The sequence below is a fragment of the Talpa occidentalis genome, unplaced genomic scaffold, assembly GCF_014898055.3.
Source record: "Talpa occidentalis isolate TD23 unplaced genomic scaffold, MPIMG_talOcc4v2.1 talOcc4.12, whole genome shotgun sequence".
Classification (NCBI taxonomy): domain Eukaryota; kingdom Metazoa; phylum Chordata; class Mammalia; order Eulipotyphla; family Talpidae; genus Talpa; species Talpa occidentalis.
Genome location: NW_023601212.1, coordinates 55,478,622 through 55,498,734, shown reverse-complemented (window position 1 = coordinate 55,498,734; position 20,113 = coordinate 55,478,622). Strand labels below are relative to the sequence as shown.

The window sequence follows — 20,113 nt, the reverse complement described above, 5'->3', positions numbered from 1 at the left end:
AGTCAATCTGCCTGTTCTACTCCCCACTCTGTCTCTGGTGAATCCTCTTACCCTCCCGCATCTCTGGCCTGTACCCAGCTCTTGCGTGCATAAATAATAAATTTTTTTTAAAAATGGGCAGAGGAACAGATAGAAATTTTTCCAAAGACGACATACAAATAGCCAACAGGCACATGAAAAGGTACAACATCACTAATCATCACGGAAATGCAAATCAAAACCACAATAAGACATCACTTTACAACTCTTAGCATGGCCATCATAAAAAAATGTATTTAAAAAGAGTGAGGGTGTGGAGAAAAGGAAACCCATGTGCACTACTGGTGGAATAATCACTATGGAAAGAAGTATGGAGGCTCCTTAAAAAAATTAAATGTAGAACTACTATGTGATCAACTCCACCTCTGGATATTCATACAAAAGAAATGAAAACAGGATCTCTAAGAGGTATCTGCACTCCTATTTTCGCTGCAGCACTGTACAGAATAGCCAAACTATGAAAACCTAAGTGACCATAAACAAATTACGAATAAACAAATTTACTTAAATAATGAGTACAGAAGGTGTGAGGTGTGTGTTATAATAAACTACTGAGCCATGAGAGAGGACACCCTGCCATTAGTGAAAACTTGCATTAATCCTGAAGGCATTATGCTAAGCCAAATAAGTCAGAATAAGATATATACTACATGTTAACATATATGTTACCAAAGGGTACAAACTTCTAGTTCTAAGAGGAGTAAGATCTGGGGCTCTAATGTACAACATGTTGAGTATAGTTAATACTACTATATTATATACCTAGAATTTGCTGTAGATCATAAATGTTCTCACCACACATACCAAAAAAATGATAGTTATATGACCAGATGGAGGTGTCAGCTAATCCTATGGTGTTAATCACGTTGTAATTTACAACTATCAAATCAACAGCTGAATTGTAAACTCACACAATGTTACATGTCAATTATATCCCAATAAAACCAGAGAAAAATAAAAAGGAAAACTTTTTTTAACTTTTTAAAAAAGATTTATTTATTTATGCATACAAGAAACGGGGTACAGGCCAGAGGTATATGGGGTGAGAGGATTCACCAGGGACAAGAGTGGGGAACAGAACTGGCAGATTGACTGAAATACACTGCCAAGGGGAGCAGCATGTGAGACAGGAGAGGTCTTCTGTGCCATGTGGGTCACCTCCCTGGTTTTGCATAGAACTCATGCTGCAGTGGCTGCAGATAGCTTCATAGTGCTGCGTCCCAACATCTGCACCACCAGGAAGGCCCTTTTCTTTATTTTTTTAAAGATTTATTTATTTATGCATACAAGAACTTTTTTTCATACTAAGTTTTTTTTTTTTTTTTTTTAACTAGTGTGTATTTTAACACAGCTCTTCTCAATTAGGACAAAGGGTATTTGTTCATAATTACATATGGCTGGTAGCTACATACAGAGACAGTGCCATTCTAGGAAGGGTGACAGATAGGGGCTGCTGTTTTTTTCCCTTTCAAACCTTATTATATCCTTTGACTGACTAAACTGCATGTATTTCTCTGATGAAAAAATAACTAAAAAGAATTTTCTGATCAGAGCAAATAGAAACTCCAAGCATCTATTTAGTAAAATTAGACACAACCTATCATCAATAAGGAAAAAATATCTGATTAAGTTGTTGTAGTTATACAATGGAACACTGAACTACATTACTTCAACATGGATATACCTTAAAAACATATACTATAAGAAAAAGCTGCATGATATATCTGGCAAAGAAGTATGAAAAATCTATCAATTATACAAAGCGATAAATTGTCTCACACACAGCATACACACGATAACAAGTAGAATAAATATGGAAGGGAAAGCAGGTATATGGGTATTCTTTTATGTTACATGCTTTACTTTCTTTTTTTAAGATTCATTTTTATTTACTTAGGCATACAAGAACTGAGGTGTAGGCCAGAGGTTCGGAGGGTAAGAGGATTCACCAGAGACAGAATGGGGAGCAGAATACATGGATTTACTGAAATATACCGCTGAGGGCAACAGTGGGCGAGACAGGAGAGGTATGCTACGCCAGGTGGGTTAGCTCCCTGGCTGGGGATCAAACTCATGCCACAGTGGCTGGCCATAGCTTGATAGCATTGAGACTTTAACCCCTGGGAGGCCCTAGGCTGGACTTTTCTGTAAGTTTGAAATATTTCCTTTTAAAAACATGCTTTCTTCTCATACCATGAAAAAACAAGAATTTATTGGAATCGGAAACTTAACTCCTGACAAACAATTTTATAAAGAAAACATTCTTTCTCAAGTCCTTCTTCAAGTTAATAATCAGTTTCACAGTTTTATTTACCTCACACTGAATCTAGTCTTACAGTTAAGATTATAAGCAGTTATGAAAAAAATACATCAATTCAAAAGCTAAACAAACCCAAGTCTAGATACAATCTGGAAAGAATCTACAACTCCTCTATAATATCCACAGAAAACTTTTCCACTGCTAAAAGGTTTACACTTGCCATAATCTATGCTATGAGTTCTAACCAAATGTGCTCAACTATTAATATAGAATTGTAACTATGAATTGTCAACATTAGGGATGTATTTACCAAACTTAACATTCCCCTCAACACAAAAGAACATAAATTAATCAGTGATTATATGCTTTATTCTAAATGCCACCAGTACTCACATTTCTTTACACAAAATGTGGAGACATAACTATTTCTCTAACTGCCTAATTAAAATGTATCAGCAAATTTCTCTAAAAACACATTTGTAATATGTATTTTCTATGTGTATGTATACATTTACATTATGTGTACACATATGATTACATTATATATACATATATACTTTAGATACCTGTATGTTTGGTATTTTACATAAAATGGGCAAAACATGTACTGTTACTCCTATTAATAATAGCCAGACTCCATTAAGAAATAAGGGGGAAAAAAAGAAATAAGGATAGATGATCTTTTTTTTTAAAGATTTATTTATTTATTTATACAAGCACTGGGTACAGTCAGAAGCGCGGGAGGGTGAGAGAATTCACCAGAGCCAGAGCAGGGAACAGAACAGGCAGACTAACGAAATACACTGCTGAGGGGAGCAGCGGGCGGCAGGAGAGGTCTGCGCGCCATGTGGGACCCTCGCCCGGCAGCCGGGGATCAAATCGGCACTGCAGAGGCTGAGGGCAGCTTCGCAACCCAGTGCTCAACCGCTGCGCCACCGGGGAGGCCCAGGATAGATGATGTTTCCTTGCAACCTATTCTTACCTATGCCCTACCTCCTCCAACCAAATGTCTTATAGTATATTATGTATCACAGAAATGTGATGAGGATGTATACTAATAGCTTAAACATGTTCAGAATAATTCATATTTTAAAAAAGCTCTTCTAATAACATTAGTTTTAAACTAATAAAAATGCTGATAGAAAGTTACTAATGCAGGGCCTCCCCTGGTGGCACAGCGGTTGAGCACGGGGCTGCGAAGCTGCCCGCAGCCTCTGCAGCGCCAGTTCGATCCCGGCCACCGGTCAGAGTCCCACATGGCGCACAGACCTCTCCTGCTGTGCCCGCTGCTCCCCTCAGCAGTGTATTTCATCAATCTGCCTGTTCTGTTCCCCGCTCTGGCTCTGGTGAATTCTCTCACCCTCCCACGCTTCTGACTGTACCCAGTGCTTGTATAAATAAATAAATAAATCTTTAAAAAAAAAAAAAAAAAAAAGAAAGTTACTAATGCAGAAAAACTTGACTGCCTACCTAGGAGAATTAAATGAAAAATTATTAGATGCAGTATGAGTACAGTAATGTAGGCAGACCCAAAATTGTCATACAAAAGTGATTAGTTTTCCTATCCTATATATTAGAAATAAGCACTTAGGGCCTCCCTGGTGGCGCAGCGATTGAGCGCTGGGTTGCGAAGCTGCCCGTGGCCTCTGCGGCCCCAGTTCAATCCCCAGCTGCTCCCCGGCCACCGGAGGAGGGTCTCACATGGCACGCAGACCTCTCCTGCCGCCCGCTGCTCCCCTCAGCAGTGTACTTCGGTCCTTCTGCCTGCTCTGCTCCCCGCTCTGGCTCTGGTGAATTCTCTCACCCTCCTGCGCTTCTGACTGTGCCCAGTGCATGTATAAACAAAACAAACAAACAAATAAATAAATAAAACATGCCTCTATTAAAAAATAATAAAATAAAAAAAAAGAAATAAGCAGGAAATACACAAAAGTTTTAACAAAAATAATAAAATGTCCATGAATGAGCTTAACAAGAAAAGTCCAAAAAACAATATGAAGAAAATGAAAATATTTTACTTAAGGACACAAAAGATGCCCTAGATTGGCAAAGGGACACCATGTTCTTAGATACAAGAACTGAATGAACCAACAATGTCAATTCACCCCCAAATTAACCTAAAATTCAATACAATCATTTATCAAAACCCCACCAAGATTTCTAAATCTTAACAGCCTAGTCCTCAAGATCTTTGGAAGATATAGTATTCAAATGACATCCAAATACATTTCAAAAAAAGAAAACAATCATGGGGCCCTATCCAGATAAATATATACACTTTATACACAAGTTGAGTTTTAATGATGCACACCTGAAACATATCAGCATTATAAAGCAAAGTTACATCTCTCTCTCTCTCTCTCTCTCTCTATATATATATATATATATTAAGCTTATAGTTAAATCATTGTAGTATTATGCAAAAGGAGGTAAAGAGCAATGAAATCATAGTTTTTATCTGAGAATTTAATATATATGAAATAGTCCTCTTTAAACAAGTTGGAATTGATAAATGATTCACTAATTAGTATTAGCACAATGGAAAAATATTAAGTTGGTTCCAATATAGAAATGTTTGTAAATTTTCAGATAGATTCAAGTTGGTAATATAATCTTTAGGAAAAAAATATCTTTTCAAATAACTTTGTACATAAGTATTCATCAATAATAATATCTAAGCAAAAATGGCATGTATATATAGAGAGAAAGAAAACACTACAAAGGTAGTGAAAAAGAATGTGAAATCTACACATACTGGCATAGAAAGATCTTTCAGAAAAATTAAGTACAAAAAACAAGTCTATGGGGAAAATTCACAAAATATGATGTCATTTATGAAATGACAAGGGAAGTACTATTATGTATACTCATAAATATGTAACTACATAGAAAGGCCTGGGAAAATACACATCAAACCATGATAGTGTCCTCTAATAAGAAAATAAAGATCAGGGTAGGAATATCAAAGACTGCTTTCAAGACTAGTCTACATGCTTCTGTATTGATTTTAACATTTAGACACCACTTCATATATTTTTATGTAATTAAAAATGCAAAATGCAAAATTAATTAAAGAGAGATACTTCAACAAAAAACTTAATGTATCAAGAATTCTTTCCTATAAGAAACAGATGGGCGATGCAAATTGTGCCTGTTAGCTTTGCTAGTTCTAGAGAAATGTTTTTTTAGTAATTATCTGGAACCACGAAATGCTAAGTGGCAATCTTCAGTCCTAACTCAATATTAGCACAGACACATGTAAACAAAACTGTATGTAAAAACTGTATATTATCTTAAGTCACAGAACATTTTCTTTGACCTTGACCACATCAAGTGAAAGGTTTCTAAACCCTCCCTCTCTTCAGAAAGCAAACCAAGGAATATAAATGGCCAGGGCCTGCTGAGCTTTGTGTTCTGCTGGATCAAAAGCCAGTACCGGGCCTCCCAGGTGGCGCAGCGGTTGAGCGCTGGGTTGCGAAGCTGCCCGCAGCCTCTGCAGCGCCGGTTCGATCCCCGGCTGCTCCCCGGCCACCGGAGGAGGGTCCCACATGGCGCGCAGACCTCTCCTGCCGCCCGCTGCTCCCCTCAGCAGTGTACTTCGGTCCTTCTGCCTGCTCTGCTCCCCGCTCTGGCTCTGGTGAATTCTCTCACCCTCCCGTGCTTCTGACTGTACCCAGTGCTTGTATAAATAAATAAAAATAAATCTTTAAAAAAAAAAAAAAAAAAGCCAGTACTGGCAGAGTTCAGTATGGAGGAGCAGGCAATACTACTACAGATTCAACACATTTAACGCACCAACCAAAGGGCAGAAGGAGAACCCAATACAGTTCTTATGTTTTTAAACAATCACAATTAAATTTGGAATCATATTATTATTACTAATTGTACTTACCTATTCATTTTATTGAAAAGTTCAATTGGAAACAGTACTAAAATTTTTTCTAATTAGTATAGTGACCACAAATTTCCATACTGAAATTTGACATCAAATCCAAAACAGCAGAGATGAGTAACCAGGAATTACTATACAAAATATATATTTACACAAAGACACACGAAACAAGACTAGTTTTCTAGCTGTTTCATGAGGATGTTCACCAACATCTACTTAAGCATCATTCTGTCTAAATTACACTTAAAAATCCTCTCCAAGATGTTAACATAGGCAATTAGTGTAGGATAAACATAGAAAACACTCTGTAGTGTTAAACTGAAAGTTTAGTTCTGCCATATTACCTAAAAGGGGGAGGGGTGACATCCTTATAAATAGAATATTGCAATAATAAACTAAATATAGCACTCTATGTGGCTACACAAATTCCAATGTAAGATCATTGGAGTACTTCATTTTTAACATTAGCATTCTGTAAGATAATGTCTCCCTAGAAGAATTTATTGTTAGCCTCAAAACAAACACTCTACCATATAAATTCTTACATCTACATTATTCCAGAGGGAAAAAACAGTTCCATGTGCCGTTTTATCAAGTAAAACGGTTCTTAGACACACAGTCCTTTAAAAGGTTTTAACTGACAATGGTTTTAACTGACAATGACTATTAAAGAAATATGTAAAAGGATATAGGGAAAAAAGTGTCCCAAATTACTTAAAAATACCTATTACATGGCAGGTATAGGTAATGAAATCAATCCTTACAATCTAGAACCCTAGAAATTCAAGAGTCATTTACACAAAATAATCACAATCAGTACACAATATTATCACTTCTCTAAAGACCATCTACCAGTATGGTCTATCAAATCAATTAGAGGATATGTATAGTTCACATTTTATACTCTTCCACATTCACAGAGAAGCATGGCTTAATGCATTCTTCCTCTTAAAGTAGCCCAATATGATATCGCAGATAGCTGTTAAATCATCTTGAAATTCTCCAAAAAGTCAAGAGAAAAGGAGAGTTGTATTCTATCAACAGAGAGAGGGAAATGCAAGTCTTAAAATAAGACCTGTAATACCAGCTCAGAGATTTAAGACAGTAGTTCAAAACTATGGTGAGATTCCAAATAGCAATGAGTGCCTAATGTCCCCTTCACTAGACTATAATATCTAAATCTCAATTTGCAGCCAGAGTATACAGTTCTAACCCAGGCAGACCATTCTGAAAACCTCATCACTGGACTCAATAGAGAAAGGCTCAGAAAGCCTAAAAACCTCTGTACATACATTTATATACACACAAAAGGCAATTGTGCACTATCATATACAAAAACTGTAAAATCAGATATAGGTATTCCAATTTCTCTAGTCTGTAATGTTTTTCAGTTTGAGCAAATTGGGTTTATGGGGTTTAAATGAAAAAAGATATTAAGAACTTAGCATATGCCTAGCAGGCAGCACTCAGTAGGTAGCAATTATTTCTTTACAGTTTCTTCTAGGAACTAAGGTCACCCAACTGGAGCTAAATCTGTCAGCAGCTCCCTATGTGCCCTCCATTCCTTTTCCCTGAAACTCAAGATTCTTTCAAAGTGTCACCTCTCAACACACTGTCAACATTAAGAACCTTTAGAGGTGAAAAAACCGCTTAGGCCAAGGCAAAACATGGACATTTACATACAGACATTAGAATTAGAAAAAATGTACTTTTTAAATAGTTTTAAACTGTTTTCTAATGCAACTGATAATTTGAATCACCCCTGATCCACTGTTCTTTTTAATAACCAGTGATTTCAAAATATGCCCCCCAAATAGTATCAGCAATACCTGGAAATTTGTCAGAAATGTAAATTTTCAGACCTGAATCAGAAACTCTGAAACTGAATATTGCTAAATCTGTTTTTAAGAAGTTCTCCACACTAAAGTTTGAGAACTATATAATTTGGTGACAGTATCTACAATGAGACTTCAATTTACCTATTCTAGAAGAAATCTATTAAGATTGATGAAATTAATATTATTTTGAAATCCCACATGTACACATATATATATGAGATTCACAAAATCAAGCATATAAAATCCTCCTAAAGCATGTCTTTAATAAGAAGTTTTAAAGCCACAGGGCCTCCCTGGTGGCCTAGGGGTGAAGTCTCAGAGCTATCACCACTACGGCCTGAGTTCCATCCATGGCCAGGGAGCTAACCCATACATGGTACAGCAGACCTCTCCTGTCATGCCCACTGCTTCCCTTAGCAGCGTATTTCAGTAAATCCACCTGTTCTGCTCCCCACTCTATCTCTGGTGAGACAGAAGAGATCTGCTGAGCCATATGTGGATTAGCTCCATGGTAAGGGAGAAACTCAGGCTCTGTTGCAGTAATAGCGCTGAGACTTAACCCATAGGCCACCAGGGAGGCCCTATTTTGGTGCTTTACTAAATATAGAGACAAGATGCATGTCTATATTTAAGCAGATTTGGAGATTAATAGCTAACAGCCAATTTCTTTTTACAAAGTTTAGTTCTTATAGGAATCAGTGACAACCATACTAATAGATAAACCTAATTGACTTGCAACAGCTTCCTACTCTATTCTATGGTATCAATTTCAACCTGGGGTGCCAATATCTTTCAAAGATTAAAATATGAACTATAGATCAAAATAAGTCAGACTACTAAAAATGAAAAGTTTAAGAGAAAATGTTTATTATTCAAAACTTCATAATTTCTTTCTTCCCGTCAGCAACCTTAGGTGATCTCTGAAAATGGTTTGTTACTCACTTGACCAGAAATACCCAACAGAATCCTGCAAATCAAGAGGTTCAAATCTTCAAGTTCCTTTTAAGAACACTTGTAAAACGGCCAAAAAGCATATCCAAAAAGCCACCAAGTATCTGAAGGGTGTCACTCTACAAAGTGCGTGCCATTCCCTTGTTACAATGATGCAGATGGTAGGTGTGTCCCTGCCAAAGTGTGGGACTGGATGCAGGGTCAGTGGCCCAAAAAGCATTGAGTGTTTACTGCACGTGCTTAAAAAGGCAGAGAGTAATGCAGAACTTCAGGGTTGAGAGGTAGATTTTCTCATCAATTAGTAAATCCAGGTGAACAAAGCTGAATTTACAGAGCTCATGGGTCAGATTAACCTCTACATGAGCTTTCCTTCTACAGAGATAATCCACACTGAGAAAGAGCAAATTGTTCCTAAACCAGAAAAGGAAGTTGCACAGAAGGAAAAGATAGCCCAGAAGAAACTGACAAAACAAAAACTTATGGCCCGGAATAAGTTCAGTATAAAATAAATGGAAATAAAAGTAAAAGCTGGGGGGAGGGAGGGTGTCTTCATAATTTAAGGTTAATTTTTATAGTATTTCAGCACATGTATGAGAGAAGGAAGTAATAAAGTGGCATCGCTCAACTGTTATGAGGTATACCAAATATTAAAAAGACAAGTATTCAACCCTAGAGTACTAGTCACAAAACATCAGCTCACCAAAAAAGTTCAAAGCAGAGTTCAAAAGTCAGACAGTACTTACCTTTTCATACCGAAAGAGCTCTATTATGTTTATTCCTTTTCTCAATTACATTCACAAAAATCACTTTTGGCAAGGCAAATTATTATAACAGCTTGCCTACATAGTAACAATGAAAAAAATACCATTCTCATTTTTATTTTTTTTTTTTTTTTTTTTTTTTATAGAGGCATGCTTTATTTATTTATTTGTTTGCTGGTTTGTTTGTTTTTTTGTTTATACATGCACTGGGTACAGTCAGAAGCGCGGGAGGGTGAGAGAATTCACCAGAGCCAGAGCGGGGAGCAGAGCAGGCAGAAGGACCGAAGTACACTGCTGAGGGGAGCAGCGGGCGGCAGGAGAAGTCTGCACGCCATGTGGGACCCTCCTCCGGTGGCCGGGGAGCAGCCGGGGATCGAACGGGCGCACAGAGGCCGCGGGCAGCTTCGCAACCCAGCGCTCAACCGCTGCGCCACCGGGGAGGCCTACCATTCTCATTTTTAATGAGAAAATACTATTGCTTCTTTCTAAAGAAAAATGATGGACTGATAACCATTCTATAGTATACATATATCTGTACTAATTAAATACAATATTTAATCTACATTTTAACCTAATGTAAACCCAGCTTGTAGACCTCACATTCATATATGAAATGATATGTTACTATCTCAAACTGAAAAATACCTGACACTGATACTCAAAAGTCAGTGATTTGGACACTAGTTCAAAGATCCAGAATTTTTGTGTAAATGTGAAATGATAGGTCCACGAAGGAATGTTTGAATCTAATACACTTATTTATTCAATTCAGAATTTACCATGGGTTTCTAAGCAATTTTACCCCCCATCCCTCCCAGGGGAGATTTAGCAGTGTCTGGAAACATTTCTGCTTGTCACACTGGCGTTGTGGAAAGGGGTGCTGCTAGCACCAAGTGAGTACAGGCCAGGAACGCTGTGAGAGCCAATAAAGCACAGGACAATCCCCCACATTTAAAAATGATCCAGCCCAAAATGTCAATACTGCCAAGGTTGAAAACTTCTAATCCACAGAAGTTTCTAAACACCCATTTGTCTAAAAACAGTATTCATGTCACCTTTCTTACCTATATTATTTGCTAATTCCTTTCTTTTCATACTAGTCCTTAGGAATAATCTAGATAGGTACTTTTATTAACTAGATAGGCTCACCCCCAATTTACAAATGGAATATCCAAGGCACAGAGAAGTTAAAAAACTTGCCCAAGGTCACAAAGGTAATCAGGAGCTGAGCCAAGGTTCAAACCCAAGCAAAATGGCTCTAGAGTTCCTGTCCATAATAAGTATCCCAAAGTTAGTCATTATTCTTTCAACTTCTTTATAGAATCCTAAACTCCTTTAAGTTCCCCAAGGACAGGAATTCAGTTATGCTCACAGTAACTTCCTCAGATCCAGGTACCTACAGGTGCTCAAAAAACTTTTGACAGTTGAGTGAATATAAAATATCCCTTCAACTTACCCTTCCTTTCTATTTCCATTGCCTCCACTCAAGGTTAGTTTTTCAGCATTTCATACTTGGGTCTGCTGATGTATCCTATAAACTAGCCTAATCAGGTAAACTGATTTTGGAAACTCCTCTGCCAGATTTTCCATAACCCAGCCCCATTCAATGTATTCAATGTTGTTCTCTCCCCACTACTTCTCAATGAGAAACAAAATCTCAGATCCAAAAGGTGCCCTAAAGATCATCCAATCCAACCTCCTCATTTTACAGATAAAGAAATGCAAAGATAGTGTCTAAATCACCCAGTCAGACAGAGACAGGACCAGAATTTGACTCTAACCATTTTTGCTCCAGGATTCATTCCTAGGGAACTTGCTTCATTCCTGACAGATGCCTCTTCACTATCCCATCAGCAAATTATCAATATGTTCATTCCCACTGTTCATGCTCAAGTTTTCTCCTACCCAGCCTGCCCTCTTTTTTTCTTTTTTTTTTTAAGATTTACTTATTTATGCATACAAGAACTGGGGTGTAGGCCAGAGGTGCAGGGTGTAAGAGAATTCACCAGAGAGAGAGAGTGGGGAACAGAACAGGCAGATCCACCAAAATACACTGCTGAGGAAAGCAGCAGGAGACAGGAGAGGTCTGCTGCATCATGTGGGTTAGCTCCCTAGCCAAGATGGAACTTGAGCTGCAGTGGCTGCGGATAGCTTCATAGTGCTGCGACTTAACCCCTTGAGCCATGAGGGAGGCCCCCTGCCCTCTTTTTCTTGCTCCATAAATCCAAATACTATCTATCCTTCAAAATCCCTTCCTATTCTATTCTGCATGACTTCCTCCTCCTTTGAAAATCTTATGTCCTGCAAAAGATGGCAGAGGCTCACCAGTGCCTACAGGGCTAAGTTTAATGCATATTAACATTTCCATCAGAGCAAAGTTACAGGAATGATTTCATCCCTGATTATTCATCCATTCTTTCCCCTGTGCTTTAGGAAATTATTCCATGTAAAACTAACTCATATAGCACCTTCATAAAATGTTCACATACCTGGAAAAGAAGTCCACTCACATCTTTAACAGACTGTAAAGTTTGAATGATGTGAATGCTCCCAAATCACCCATATCTCCTACATTAATCAACAACTCAGCTTATTCTCAAAGTCCAAACAGAACTCTGATACCACTCACCATTTAATAGCCATAGCGCCTTGGGTTCATCTCTTTGCAATCTGCCATCTATCATTACTTCCGCCAAAACTCCATTTCTAACAAAGAACTAACACTTCTTTCTTCCTCCTCTGCCCTAAATTGTGTGGTATATTTTGTGTAGTATATTTTTCCCTTTATTGCTTTCTACATACCGCCTCAAACTCCAGTTTGCTACCTCTCATCCAAAGCCAGTCATGCAGTCTTTACAGAAAAGTCTTTTTTTTTTCCCCCAGCCCCTCTCAGGAAATCTCAATTTTGTGTTTCCCTTCTCCAATCTTCCTTCTTTTAGAAAAGTAGTCTCAAAAGCACCTCAAAAGAAGTGCAAAAGGATCCATTGGGCTACAGGGGGGAAAATACTAGAATTCACACTTATTTTTTCATCTCATCCTTTCTAAAATTCTATTTCTGTAAATGTTAATGTTATATAACATACTAGCACAGTAGTACATGTAAATAATTAATAAAGACACATAAATTCTTAAAGTATCTGCTCTCTTTCTGATAAGGATGGATGATCAAGCGAGTCTGGGAATAGCTATTCTAAAAATATATTGATAATGAGGGTAAAGTAATAGGTTCCATGCTATACAGAGGATATACAACCTATATATGCACTGTACACATAGGGTAGAAAAAACTCGTTCATGTCCACACCAAAGTCCTAACCATGCCCATCAATCTCTAAGCCCTGCTAGATAGCCTCAGAATTGTGACCTATTCCAAAGAGTGAGTTAGTCTGGCAAAGCTATTCCCAATTTGAAAAAAAATCCGAAAGTGCTGAGATACTCCCCTCATCTTTCCCCTAGAAAGGCACTGTTCACAATTCACTCTCCTAAAAATTGCTCATCTACTGATGTACACCTACATTTCATACGCCCCTGCCTCGTGAGATTCAGTTCCTATTTCCCAATCCCTGCAGGCACAACTCAAGTTCCCTCCGCTAACGACTGATTTATACCACCACCACCTGGATGACGCTCACACCTCGCTTCATCCCCTCCCGCCCCCACCCGAGGACCCTGGCCACAGCCTTCCTCCAAGACACACGGTGTCGCGTCCCAGGGCAGAGGACAATCCTTCCAGGGCACCTAAGACCACATCTCTCTCCTCCTCCGCCCCCGGGAGCTGCCAGCCAGGCTGGAGACGGGAGGGGGGAGGGGTGTGACTCGCCTCCCGTGACTGGCCCAGATGGCAGCAGATTCCGCGCCCACTCTCGGGCACCCCTCCACCCCTCGACCCCCTAGGCTGCCCGTCTGACGCCCACCCCGCCCCGCGCCCTCCCCCGGCCTCCCCCACGCCCTCACGCGGGCTCCTGCTCACACTCACCATGCTGGGTGAAGATATTGAAGCCGGCCTCTGTGGAGCGCCCAGCCAGGTCCCGCCTGCGGCCGGAGGGCCTGGCTGCACTGGTGCCCCGGATCCCACGGGGCTGCGGCTGCTGGAGCCCGGGAGCCTCCCCGACGCGGCCCACCTGCTGCCCCATCCCTGCGCTCGCGTACTCCCGCGCCCCCGTCGACCCCCGGTCACATTCCTCCTCGACTCCGGCCTCGGGCTCCTGGCGCGGCTCCGGCCTTTCCTTCTAGCCCAGGCCCCGGCCCAGCTACTCCGCACCGGGACTCCTCACAGCGGCCGCCGCGCTGCCGCTCAGCGACTCACAGACCCTCCTTTTCTCTCCCCCTCCCGCGGCTCCGCGCCCCCAACGCTGCCGCTGCTGCCGCCGCCGCCATCTTTAAACCACCGAGCGCTGGGAGAGCGTGGGGCAGAGCGTCTCCCGCCCCCAACCCGACTAGTCACCTCCGCTACTCAGGGGGCGGGCTTCCCAGAGGCCCCGCCCCGCGCCGGCCTCGCCCCGCCCCCGGCCCCGCGCCGCCCGCGCCTCCTCTCAGGGTGGGTCTCCCAGTGCCCACCTCGCTGGCGGGTCCACAGCTGCTGGGGCCGCTCGGTTAGTGCCACGCGCCTCGGCCTCCCACGCCGGAATCCGCCCTAGCCGACCCCTCCCGTGCTCGACTCTACGAGCTACAGCCTTTGGGGGATGGTCGGTTTGCAGCCTTCCCTGTCTCACCTCCACCTGTCAAGTCTATCCGTGAGGGGCTGAGCGCCTCAGGGGCACAGTCTTTAGTAAACACAATTGGGAACCATCACAAGGTTTTTGATCCTTGCCACCCAGGTGAGGATCCCTAAAAAGCCCAGGAGAAGCCATGGTAGCAGGCCTAGAGTCAAAATTAAAATTATACAAAATTAACTTGAAGGTAGTAAAAAGGTGCATTATTTTCTCATCGTTAATTTTTTGAAATCATTTCGTGATGTTCAGATGCACTCGTTTCAGTTGTCTGCACTCTGTAGTCTCATTGGTAAAGCAGGTGTGGTCCCATTGCATGTATTGTTACCATGAATTTCTCTTTAACTCCTTCACCATCTAACCATGTGTTTCTGTTAGCAGTGCAATGTTTGGCAGTAAAGCTAATCTTCACACTGACAATCTTTCTATACTGTGCACGCGGTAAGGTTTTCCTTTGATGACAAAGGAGGAAAAAAAATCCTTGACCCTGAGTCTGAGTCAGAACTTTACTCATCTTTAACTTATATTGTCTGAAGAGAGTGACTCAAGCAGAAGAAAAATATTTTCTAAACATGTACACACATGCATTTATACGTATAAATATTCATCATTATCCCCCTGCACATTCTTGCATCTTAATATTGATCCAGTTATTCTTAATTTTCAAAGAATTTGGTAGTTATTCTCCTACTAATTCTTTTCCTTCCCTATTTCCTTTATTAAAAAGTATCAGTTATTGCAGATACCACACCAAAAATTTGCTTTAAATTAAACTGAGAGGATGGGAACCCTTGCAAGTACAAAAACATCACAGGATGACAGGATTAGGGAGAAAAGGGGGCTACATTTCTCTTCTACCTCTCACAGAACCAAACTGACCCTACAGGACAGATTCTCTCTACTATACAAACATTCTGAATTTTTTCCATTGACATCCAGAGTGTGGCCAGAAATAATTGAAATTGTCCCCCAAATGAGAACAAAAACTATATTTCAGGACTGAATTGAATACAAATTTTCCATTTGGATCAAAGCATTCCTGCATTTGAAATACTTGTTCACCATTCCAGCCAAATTTTTAAGTCTCAAACCTTTGCAACTACTGGAAAAATATTATTCACAAGGAGTAAAGATGGTCATAGAAACAGAATTTGTTGATTTTTACTATCTAGGAGAATTTTTGTTTGAGGATAATGATTTGGTTTCTCTGCTAATTCAGGCAAGCTAGATCATTGATGAGCAAAGTATGGTGCAGTGATTAAGGAGGAACTCAAGCTAGATAGCATGGGTTCAAAACTGGGCTCTAATACTTATTAGTCATTTTTCTTGGACATGAGTACATAAATTTTTTGAGCCTCAGTTTCTTATTTGTGAAGTGATGATAATATTACTTCCTGCCTTATAAGGTTTGTGGGAATTTAGTTCATATATTTTTTTTTAAATTCTACAACAATCATTTGGCATTGTAGCGGCACGAATAGGCACAGTGCAGGATCTCTATAATATATGCAGACGGGGTGAAGGAGGAGTCAGTCCTGGAAGCCCTCGGTGGCTTTTGCAGACTTTTATTGGGATTTTACTGGGTACACAGCAGGCAGGGGTGCTGCGGGGGCGGGAGGCTGGCAGGCCTCCACTCTATCTGGGCTCTCGGGCATTTTCTCGTGGCCTTGTTCTCTGCTCCTCTTGTGGTTCTGCTTCTGCTGGCATCCCCGTGATGCTGCCCTTATAAGCCCAGTCTGTCAGCACAGGTGTATCCACCTACGTATGCCCACACCCCACTCCAGGTGCCCGCCATCAGGCATGCATTCAGAACTGCAAGGATCCATCAGCAATTCTAATGGTGGGAGGGCAGAAAAGCCTGATATCATTTACTTACCCTACAGGCATATAAGTGGCATATAGCACTCACATTAGTAGAAAAAATGTTATATTCTCAGAAGTTCTTTACCTATTCCAAACCTAAGTTCTTCAAGTAATATATACTTAGATCATGGAATAAATTCTACAATGTTTATTCAGATAAGCTCTCCTCCACTCACCCGCCTACATTTAATAAAAGCAAAAGCATCAACCAATGAAAACTTGTAGAATCATATACTTTTTTTCTCATTCCTACCTGGTTATCACCAGTTACCTGCACATGTAAAGTATTACATAATACCTTTGTTTTGCATATGAAATTTCCTCTGCCCTTGATTTTTAAGATCCTATCTAGATGAAAGCAAATATCCTAAGAAATATGCATTATCTTGTAATGTTTTCCATTCTTTCACTTTCAAAGTGAAATGGGAACTTTCAGAATTGGGATGGGGGTGAGACTAAGAAGAAATCTAAGTAGGCATAGGAAATTATTTCACCTCTATATAGCCAAGCCAAAGTGACTTGTCTGATAATTATATTTAAATATTTAAAATAATCTCAAGTAGTACCATCCTAAACTGAATCAAGGGCAGCTGTGAGCTCCAGGTAGGAATAGAAATTAGGTGAAAAAATGCATCATAGCTCAATACAGCTTCACCCAAGCAATAGCCTGGAGCTGGAATGAAAAACCAGACACATCACCAACAAAAAGGCACAGAAAAGATAGGCATCATCTTCATCTTTCCAATAATCAGAGCCTTTTCTTTCTAGGTTTCTGTAAGGTGCAGGAATGGCCAGAGCCATTATCATTCTGCATATCATTATATGCAGACGGGGTAAAGGAGGAGACCTGGAGCCCTCGGTGGCTTTTGCAGGTTTTTATCGGGATTTACCGAGTAAGCAGCAGGCAGGGGTGCTGAGGGGCCAGGAAGGTGGTAGGCCTCCCAGCCCCCAACAAGTCTTCACTCTTTCTGGGCTCTCCAGCATTCTCTTTGCTTCTCGTGGTTCTTCTTCTCGTGGTTCTTCTTCTCGTAGTTCTGCTTCTGTTCGCGTCCCTGTGATGCCACCCTTATAAGCCCAGTCTCTCAGCACAGGTGAATCCCATCTACATATGCCCACACCCTACAGGTGCCCGCCATCAGGCATGCATTTGGGACCACAAGATTCTGTCATCTGTCCTAATGGCGGGAGGGCGGAAAAACCTGATACTTTACTTACCCTACAGTTCCTCACCCTTGCTTAGCACCAAGCAATTCACGAAAACAAATATATTTCTTCCTCTCATGGCTTTGCTCTCTTGCCTCCTCTCCTTCATTATGAACAAAATCTAAAATGTTCATGTAATGTTTCAGAATTATTTCCCAGGACAAACTGGGTTATAATTGACTAATTATAGCATCAGCTCCTGTGCCTCAACCCCCCCACCCCTGCTATGGCAGGCACGTCTGTTTTACCCAGTTAACCTATTTCTGGGATGTCCTTTTTAGCTATGACTTTTTCAATACATATTCTCCCCAATATGGCTCCCAAGTGACTCCCCTGACAATATTCAGGGTTCTGCTCATATACTCCCTCCTTCTTAAGAGAATCTCCCATGCTTCAATAGAGACCTAACAGTTTCCCTGGTCTCTAATCCATCCATACCTAAAGCAACCTTGCTGCTAACAATCTTTGCCTATAAAATTCAATTATCTTTCTTTGCATCCCAACAAATATTGATATGTTTAATATTGACATGTGTAGGGTAAAGAAAATATCAGGCTTTTCTGCCCTCCCGCCATCAGGATAGATGATGGATCCTTGTCCTGAATGCATGCCTGATGGCAGGCACCTGGATTAGGGTGTGGGCATAGGTAGATGGGATTCAGCTGAGCTAAGACTGTGCTTTTTTAAGGGCGGCGTCACAGGGATGCTAGAAGCCGAGAAAGCAGCAGTAGAAGCCGAAGCAGAAGCCGAAGCAGAAGCCGAAAGAGAAGCTGAGAAGCAGCAGAACGAACGCTAGAGAGCCCAGATAGAGTGAAGACTTGCTGGGGGCTGGGAGGCCTGCCAGCCTCCCAGCCCCCCAGCCAGCACCCCTGCCTGCCATATGCCTGGTGAACCCCAAATAAAAAACCTGCAAAACTACTGAGGACTCTGACTCCTCCTTTACCTGGTCTGCATGGGATCAGAAAACCTGCACTGTGTCCAGTCCTGGCCCTTACAACATGTGACTGGGCATCATAGGATTGAAAAGAACCTTAACGATCACTGGGGCCTAATGAAACCTCCTCTGCAGTCTCTTCATGAGGCAGCCCATTTATTTTGAAGAGCTCAAGTTGTTAAAGAGTGGTTCCTAAAGATAAACTGAAATGTATCTCCCTGAAACTTCCACCTATTTCACCCTGGTCCTAGTTCTACCTACTACCTACACAGAACAAATATAACCTCTCTTCTATAAAACAGCCCTTCAAGTATTTGAGACCTATCACATTTCCCCAAATCTTTTCTCTTATTTATGCATATGCATATGCTTATACAGTTTACCTATCCCTGGTATCTACATGGCTGGAAACTATACATATAGATAAACTGGAAGAAAAAAATTTATATGTAACAATATTCTTTTTCCTCCAGCTTTGTTGAGATATAATTTACATACAACATTGTGTAAGTTTAAGGTATACAACTGTTGATTTGATACATTTAAATATTGCAAAATGATCACATCTGCTAACACCTCTGTCACATCACACAATTACCATTTCTTTTTTGTAGGAGAACATTTAACATCTACTTTCCAGCTATAATATAATATTGTTAACTGTAGTCACCATGCCCGACATTACATCCCAGAACTTGTACATCCCATTGCATGTATAGAGAGACACCATATGTGTGTGTAATATATATATAATAATAAAATCCAAAGTACTGTATGTACTAACAGCTTTACAAAATGGAGATAGATAGAGAGGTAGACAGATAGATAGATGATAGATGGATAGATATATAAACAGATAGACAGACACATCTAGTTTGTATCTATATCTACCTCCATTTTTTAAAGTTGTTGATACATGCAATACTTTGGATTTTGTTTCTGTGTGGTTTGTCTTTGCATTGTCAATGTATTAAATCTTTAAAGGCCTATCGAGTGCCAAATACAATTCCATTTACACATCAACAGATCAAGGCTTTAAAAGTTTTTTTGGATGACAATGAAGAGGAGGAGGAGAATTCTTAACTGGCTGGGATAAGAAGTCATTCTCTTTGAAGATGAAGGATAGATTAAATGACCTTTTGTTGTTCTTGTTAACCCCAGGGGTCTATGATTCAATACTTCTTTGATTAAAAAAGTTTATAAATTATTAACAGACTATTTCAAGCAATTGGCAGTGCTATAAATGTTACCAATAGCAATAATAACATTTATTCATTTTAAATTAATACATTAGTATTCATTCCTTTTCTAGGGTAATAATGAAATCCCTGACTTAATCCATTTAACATGTAGTGAAATCAGGTCTGGTTTAGAATTTATGTGAAGTGGGGTTGTTTCACTTATCTATTGCTATGTAACAAACCCTCCAAGCCTCATGAATTATTTTTTTAAAGATTTATTTATTTATGCATACAAGAGCTGGAGTACAGGCCAGAAGTGTGGGGGTTGCTGAGAAGATTCACCAGAGTCAGAGTGGGGAACAGAACAGGCAGATTGACTGAAGTACACTGCTGAAGGGAGCAGTGGGCGAGTCAGGAGAGGTCTGCTACGCCATGTGGGTTGCTCCCTGGCCAGCAGGGAATCAAACTCATGCTGTAGAGGC

General features: G+C 40.3%; 1 protein-coding gene across 4 annotated transcripts in view; it reads right to left on the bottom strand.

The window, feature by feature from the left end:
* The window catches only part of ABL2 (ABL proto-oncogene 2, non-receptor tyrosine kinase), a 100,461-nt gene extending 86,327 nt beyond the window's left edge, over positions 1-14,134 (bottom strand). Inside the window, exon 1 of one of the 4 annotated variants that reach the window (XM_037506386.2) lies at positions 13,718-14,134. In XM_037506386.2, coding sequence (XP_037362283.1) covers positions 13,718-13,874 — 157 coding nt within the window. In that variant the 5' untranslated portion in view covers positions 13,875-14,134. The remainder of the gene's footprint in view (positions 1-13,717) is intronic. The other 3 variants (XM_037506384.2, XM_037506388.2, XM_037506391.2) reach the window with 3 other exon arrangements.
* Between the last annotated feature and the right edge of the window lie 5,979 nt (positions 14,135-20,113).